Source organism: Salvelinus sp. IW2-2015, unplaced genomic scaffold (assembly GCF_002910315.2).
Source record: "Salvelinus sp. IW2-2015 unplaced genomic scaffold, ASM291031v2 Un_scaffold2798, whole genome shotgun sequence".
Taxonomy (NCBI): Eukaryota; Metazoa; Chordata; class Actinopteri; order Salmoniformes; family Salmonidae; genus Salvelinus; species Salvelinus sp. IW2-2015.
In genome coordinates, this window is record NW_019944099.1 from 91217 (window position 1) to 98912 (window position 7696).

The following is a 7696-nucleotide window of genomic DNA, read 5'->3' on the forward strand; positions in this document are numbered from 1 at the left end:
AAGGCCTTGTTGTGGTACAGTGTTTGCCCTTTTGGTGCATGTCGAGTTTGCCAACAGAGGCCATCCGCTCAGTGTCATGGAGGTCATGGAAAGGGGCCTTCTTTCCTGGATGTCATTATTCCCTGTGTTGTGTTGTGTGTGTGTGTGTGTTGGTGTTGTGTGTGTGGTAGTTGTGTGTGTGTTGTGGTGTGTGGTGTGTGTGTTGTGTGTGTGTGTGTGTGTAGTGTGTACGTGTGTTGTGTGGTGGTGTGTATGTGTTGTGTGGTTCGTGTGCGTGTGTTCGTGCGTGCGATACAGCGCCTTACAACTCTAGACAATTATTTATCTCGATTGCACAACACAACTGCTCAGACTAATGGGTATACATCTTTGGTAACTCAATGACAGGGTTGCAAATCCGCCTACATGAACATGACATGAACTTCCTTCTATCACCACTTGTGAGTGGAGTTTATAAAGGTGTTAAGAATAGCCAATAGCCATCTTGTGCCCCATCTACCTAAAGTGTTACCAGATCCTTCCACTATTTACCCACTATAGCGAGATCTATAGCGAGACCCCAGCCTTTTAACTTAACCCCTGTCGGACCATTAGCCCACTGTGCGACTGGAGCGACAGAAAGGCTCGTTTCTGTTTCCCGCTGCAAAATCTTTTTTTCCGCGCTGCGCACTAATGAACACACCCCTGGTTGTCATCCTTCCAGGGAGCTGACGGCTGAGGACCAGATTGCCTTGCTCAAGTCGAGTGCCATCGAGGTGATAATGCTGCGCTCCAACCAGTCCTTCAACCTGGAGGACATGTCCTGGAGCTGCGGAGGGCCCGACTTCAAGTACTGCGTCAACGACGTCACTAAAGGTACGAGACCGAGGCAGGCTAGCACACACATGTATGTGTGTGCAGACCTTGAGACCTTGAGATCGACACAGACAAAATGTGCAGTCAAAACCATTCTACTCTGTCAACGATGGCACGAGCACACACACAAACACCAGTCATTTCGGCTTAGAGGACATGTTCTGAAACTGTGGCGGACACCACTTTACCACACTCACACACACTCACTTGACAACCATTGCTGCCACTGAAGGTGAGCGAGAAAGGGTAACAAAAATGCACTCCATTTGTGCAGGCACAACACACACAGATACACACTCCAATATACTCTCCAGTACCATGTCCCGTGGCCTTCCTATCATGACTGTGTGTCAGTTCCGCCAGGACAGCTGAAATGGAGTGTAACACACTTTGGCACGTGTACCTATAAGCACGTACTCTCACACACACCGTACACCCATCCGCAGACCCTCAAGGCACGGCATTCATTTGCCTTTCAAACAAGCCTCTGGTATTTTAACAGATCGACCGAAGAATGTCACTCTAGGCCAAGACACGCTCACAAAGCGTCTGGTCTCTCACAGAACGAATTTGGTTTTGTTCTAGAAGACAAACCCAAGTTAGCCATGGCATCTCTGTGGCTGACCAGTCAATTGGAGTTTTAGTCAGGCTCGACAGCAAATTAGCCAGACTTTTCCTGAAAACAAGCGTTGTACCCATTTTATTTTCACTCCAAATGATGCTGTTGTTGTTGTTCCGTAGCTAGTTACTTTGTCAGCTTTTGTCTAGCGACACTCCATTCTCCTTTGTTACAAGGCGATTTGAATAAGCAGGCTATGATTGTTAACCAGCTGCAGTGTTATTCAATAGAAGTAAATAGAGATAATGAATAACTAACAATTAATTAAACAATTGATAACACATAAGTATACTTTTTGGTTGTGAAGTTGGCAACTCATTTTCCTTTTGTCATGATCCAAAGCAGACAGCCAGGAGACATGTAGTTGCATTTAACACCTAACTAAAGTGAACTGAGGTGAACTATACGTTTCCGTCTACAACGCTACGACTTGTATGCTATTCAGTTCATCCATTTCTTATCTCATGAAACCACACAAATCCTTAGTGTTAGGGAAACCATATGAAAGCCGTAAGATCAATAATTGGAAGTAAACCCATACATCTTTGAAAATGGCATTGAGAGGAGTGTTAGGGAAACCATAATCAACAGTTCTTTGTTATCTGGGCCCTTGTAATCTAGGAGTGCTAAACTAGGATCAGTTTGGCCTTTTAAATTAGAATGAATAAGAGACATACAATGAACAAAAATATAAACGCAACATGCAACAATTTCAAAGGTTTTACTGAGTTACAGTTCATATAAGGAAATCAGTAAATTGAAATACATTCATTAGGCCCTAGTCTATGGATTCCACATGACTGGGAATACAGATATGCATCTGTTGGTCACAGATACCTTAAATAAAAGGTAGGGGTGCGGATCAGAAAACCAGTCAGTATCTGGTGTGACCACCATTTGCCTCCTTCGTTTAGAGTTGAACAGGCTGTTGAGTGTGGCCTGTGGAATTGTTGTTCCACTTCTCTCCAATGGACGTGCGAAGTTGCCGCATATTGATGAGAACTGTAACACATTGTCGTACACGTCGATCCAGAGCATCCCAAACATGCTCAATGGGTGACATATCTGGTGCAGACCATGGAAGAACTGGGACATTTTCAGCTCCATGAAGCTGTGTGTTATCATGCTGAAACATGAGGTGATGGCAGCGGATTAATGGCACAACAATGTGCCTCCGGATCTCGTCACAGTACCTCTGTGCATTCAAATTGCCATCAATAAAATGCAATTGTGTTTGTTGTCAGTAGCTTATTCATGCCCATACCATAACCCTACCGCACTCTATTCAAAACGTTGACATCAGCAAACCGGTCGCCCACACGACACCATACACACTGACTGCCATCTGCCCAGTACAATTGAAACAGGAATAAATCTGTGAAGAGCACACTTCTCTAGCGTGCCAGTGGCCATCGAAGATGAGCATTTGCCTATTAAAGTCAGTTATGACGCCGAACTGCAGTCTGCTCAAGACCCTGGTGGGGATGACGAGCATGCAGATGAGTTTCTGACAGTTTGTGCAGAAATCCTTCGCTTAAGCAAGCCCACGGTTTCATCAGCTGTCCATGTGGCTGGTCTCATACGATCCCGCTTGTTAAGAGGCCGGATGTGGAGGTCCTGGGCTTGCGTGGTTACATGTGGTCTGCAGTTGAGGGGCCGGTTGGACGTACTGCCAAATTCTCTAAAACTACATTGGACTTGGCTTATGGTAGAGAAATTAACATTCTGACAGCAGCTCTAGTAGACATTCCTGCAGTCAGCATGCCAATTGCATGCTCCCTCAATACTTGAGACATCTGTGGCATTGTGCTGTGTGAGAAAACGTCACATTTTATAGTGGCCTTTTATTGTCCCCCGCACAAGGTGCACCTGTGTAATGATCATGCTGTTTAATCAGCTTCTTGATATGCTACACCTGTCAGGTGGATGGATTATCTTAGCAAATGAGAAATGCTCACTAGCAGGGATGTAAACAAATCTGTGCACAACATTTTAAAGACATTTTATTTCAGCTCATGAAACATGGGACCAACACTTTACATGTTGCGTTTATATTTTTTGTTCAGTGTAGATATACTGTATAATATATCACATAAATTATATAAATCTAAATCAATTTCTTATCTCACAAAACCACACAAATCCTTAGTGTTAGGCAAACAATATAATGAGAGATACAGTACCAGTCAAAAGTTTGGACAAACCTACTCATTCAAGGGTGTTTCTCTATTTTTACTATTTTATACATTGCAGAATAACAGTATAATAATAGTGAAGACATCAAAACTATGAAAAAACACATACGGAACCAAAAAAGTGTTAAACAAATCCAAATATATTTTATATTTGAGATTCTTCAAAGTAGCCACCCTTTTGCCTTGATGACAGCTTTGCACACTCTTAATAAAAATAAAAACCTTTGAATGAGTAGGTGTGTCCAAACGTTTGACTGGTACTGTATATCGTGATTGTTATCTGATCTGATTGACGATGTCTGTCTCTGTGTGTGTGTGTGTGTGTGTGTGTGGTGTGTGTGTGTGTGTGTGTGTGTGTGTGTTGTGTGTGTGTGTGTGTGTGTGTGTGTGTGTGTGTGTGTGTGGGTGTGTGTGTTGTGTGTGTGTGTGTGGTGTGTGTGTGTTTGTGTGTGTGTGTGGTGTGTGTTTGTCTCCTGCAGCGGGCCACACTCTGGAGCTGCTGGAGCCTCTGGTCAAATTCCAGGTTGGCCTGAAAAAACTCAACCTCCACGAGGAGGAACACGTGCTGCTCATGGCCATCTGCCTACTCTCCCCAGGTACACGCTGACACTGGGTGTGTGTGTTGTGGGGGGGGGGGGGGGTCTGTCATGAATGTTTTTATGTGAGTCTGCTTGTTTTTGTGAGGATCAGTTAGCTTGTGTGTGGGGGGGGGGGGTGTTTTTGTGTGTTTTTGTGCTGAGGTTCACACACCTGTGCATGTGTGTATATTTTTGCACATTTTCGTCAGTGAGGTTGACGATAACATGTGCATATACAGTGCATTCGGAAAGTATTCAGACCCCTTGACTTTTTCCACATTTTGTTACGTTACAGCCTTATTCTGAAATGGATTAAATCAATTGTTTCCCTCATCAATCTACACACAATATGCCATAATGACAAAGCGATAACAGGTGGTTAGAAATGTTTGTACATTTCTTACAAATAAAAACAGAAATATTATTTACATAAGTATTCAGACCCGTTCCTATAAGACTCAAAATTGAGCTCAGGTGCATCCTATTTCCATTGATCATCGTTGAGATGATTCTACAACTTGATTGGAGTCCATCTTTGGTAAATTCAATTGATTGGACATGATTTGGAAAGGCACGCACTTGTCTCCATAAGGTCCCACAGTTGACAGTGCATGTCAGAGCAGAAACCAAGTCATGAGGTCAAAGGAATTGAAGGTCCCCGAGAGCACAGTAGCCTCCATCATTCTTAAATGGAAGAAGTTTCAAACCACCAAGACTCTTCCTAGAGCTGGCCGCCCGGCCAAACTGAGCAATCGGGGGAGAAGGGCCTTGGTCAGGGAGGTGACCAAGAACCCGATGATCACTCTGACAGAGCTCTAGAGTTCCTCTGGGGAGATGGGAGAAGGACAACCATCTCTGCAGCACTCCACCAATCAGGCCTTTATGGTAAAGTGGCCAGACGGAAGCCACTCCTCAGTAAAAGGCACATGACAGCCCACTTGGAGTTTGCCGAAAGGCAGCTAAAGTCCTTGAAGACCATGAGAAACAAGATTCTCTGGTCTGATGAAACCAAGATTGAACTCTTTGACTTGAATGTCAAGTGTCACGTCTGGAGTAAATCTGGCACCATCCCTACGGTGAAGCATGGTGGTGGCAGGTACTGGGAGACAAGTCAGGATCTCGGGAAAGATGAACGGAGGCGAAGTACAGAGAGATCCTTGATGAAAACCTGCTCCAGAGCGCTCAGACTGGGGCGAAGGTTCACCTTCCAACAGGACAATGACCCTAAGCACACAGCCAAGACAACGTAGGAGTGGCTTTGAATGACCTTGAGTGGCCCAGCCAGAACCTGGACTTGAACCCGATCAAACATCTCTGGAGAAACCTGAAAAAAGCTGTGTAACGACACTCCCATCCAACCTGACAGAGCTTGAGAGGATCTACGGAGAAGAATGGGAGAAACTCCCCAAATACAGGTGTGCCAAGCTTGTAGCGTCATACCCAAGAAGACACTGTAATCTGGCTGTAATCGCTGCCAAAGGTGCTTCAAGTACTGAGTAAGGGGTCTGAATACTTATGTAAATGTGATATTTACATTTTACATTTGCAAAAATGTGTAAAAACCTGTTTTTGCTTTGTCATTATGGGGTATTATGTGTGATTATAATTTTTTAAAATCCATTTTAGAATAAGGCTGTAACGTATCAAAATATTGAAAAAGTCAAGCGGTCTGAATACTTTCTGAATGCACTGTACGTGCATGCACTGCGTGCCTGTATTTGTACATTAATATGAATCAATTTCTTGTCTCATGAATTCCTTAGTGTCTGTATATACACTGAGTATACAAAAACATTAGGAACAGCTTACAAATATTGATTTTCACCCCCTTTTGCCCTCAGAACAGCATCAATTTGGGTCAAGTTTGCTGGATGTCCTTTGGGTGGTGGACCATTCTTGATACACACAGGAAACTGTTGAGCGTGAAAAACCCAGTAGTGTTGTAGTTCTTGACACACTCAAACAGGTGCCTTGGCACCTACGACCATACGCCGTTCAAAGCTACTTAAATATTTTGTCTTGCCTTTTCACCCTCTGAATGGCACGCATGCCTTGAGGCTTAAAAATCCTTCTTTAACCGGTCTCCTCCCCTTCATCAACAAGTGACATTAATAAGGGATTCTAGCTTTCACCTGGATTCACCTGGTCAGTCTATGTCATGGAAAGAGCAGGTGTTCTTAATGTTTTGTACAGTCAGTGTAGATTTCCTAGTTTACTGTAGGCTAAAATATACATGCAAGCGTGTTTGTACATTATATAATATTAGCCTAATTTATTTATTTTCGCATGAAACCACAAATATGCTTAGTTTTAGGCTGATGTTAGGCTAACATAAGCTTTTGTTCATGCCTGTGGGGAGGTGTGCCCCTTTTCATACAATAAGGTCATTTCTGGACTTTATTTCTGGACATTTAGCGGACTCATTTTGGCTCAAGAGCACCTCTCTGAGGCAAAAGTTCTGTATAGCCCCTTTAAAGTCTTACCAGCCATGTCTTCCCCCTCCCTTCACGTGTACACACTGTCTGGTTTGGTGCAGGAGATAATGAATATGAAGAAGCCCTTTAAAAGTCTTACCGTTCCGTGTCTCCTTGCCCCTCTCCCTCCTTTCTCTCCTCTCCAGACCGTCCGGGCGTGCAGGACCACGGGCGCATCGAGACCCTGCAGGACCGTCTGTCGGAGACGCTGCAGGCCTACATCCAGCTGCACCACCCGGGCGGCCGCCTCGTGTACGCCAAGATGATCCAGAAGCTGGCGGACCTGCGCAGCCTSAACGAGGAGCACTCCAAGCAGTACCGCTCGCTGTCCTTCCAGCCCGAGCACAGCATGCAGCTGACTCCGCTGGTGCTGGAGGTGTTCGGCAGCGAGGTCTCCTAAATTAACACTTTTTGGTGACCTTTGATGGAGGTGGATGAGGTGGACGAAAGGTCATAGGAGAGGTGGGAGGAGAGTACGAGGTGGGAGCTATAGGAATGTGATTAGACGGACTGTGGATGGTGATGTGGAATGTTGAGTGTGTGAGTGAAGGTGCGCGTCGGTGTGTTGTGAGGGAGGGGGGAGGGGGGGGGGTAATAGAAGTGTGTGTGGTGTGTGTGTGTGTGTGTGTTGTGTGTGTGTGTGTGTGTGTGTGTGTGTGTGTGTGTGTGTGTGTGTGTGTTGTGTGTGTGTGTGTTGTGTGTGTGTGTGTGTGTGTGTTAGAAGCCCCGCCGTGTGTGCGTGTGCATGTGTGCGTGAGGAGCTTCGGTAGTCAGGTCTGGGACTGGTACTGAGGAGCTGTTGACTGGAACATGCAAAGCGATGGGGAGCGAATAGTACAAACAATGGATTTACTTCAGAAACCATACATACATGGAACTTCTGCCAATATTTGCCATGTACGCTTACCTTGGTATTTAAGAGACAGTATATTGCCAAACAGTATTGCGTCTTGTGTGCCTATATACAGTACACCG

General features: G+C 44.9%; 1 protein-coding gene across 1 annotated transcript in view; it reads left to right on the forward strand.

Moving 5' to 3' along the window:
- The window catches only part of LOC112074754 (vitamin D3 receptor B), a 22911-nt gene extending 15624 nt beyond the window's left edge, over positions 1 to 7287 (forward strand). Inside the window, exons 6-9 of the mRNA XM_024141864.2 lie at positions 33 to 40; positions 553 to 855; positions 4149 to 4265; positions 6868 to 7287. Of these exons, the coding sequence (XP_023997632.2) occupies positions 33 to 40; positions 553 to 855; positions 4149 to 4265; positions 6868 to 7121 (682 nt within the window). The 3' untranslated portion in view covers positions 7122 to 7287. The remainder of the gene's footprint in view (positions 1 to 32; positions 41 to 552; positions 856 to 4148; positions 4266 to 6867) is intronic.
- Positions 7288 to 7696: the final 409 nt, after the last annotated feature.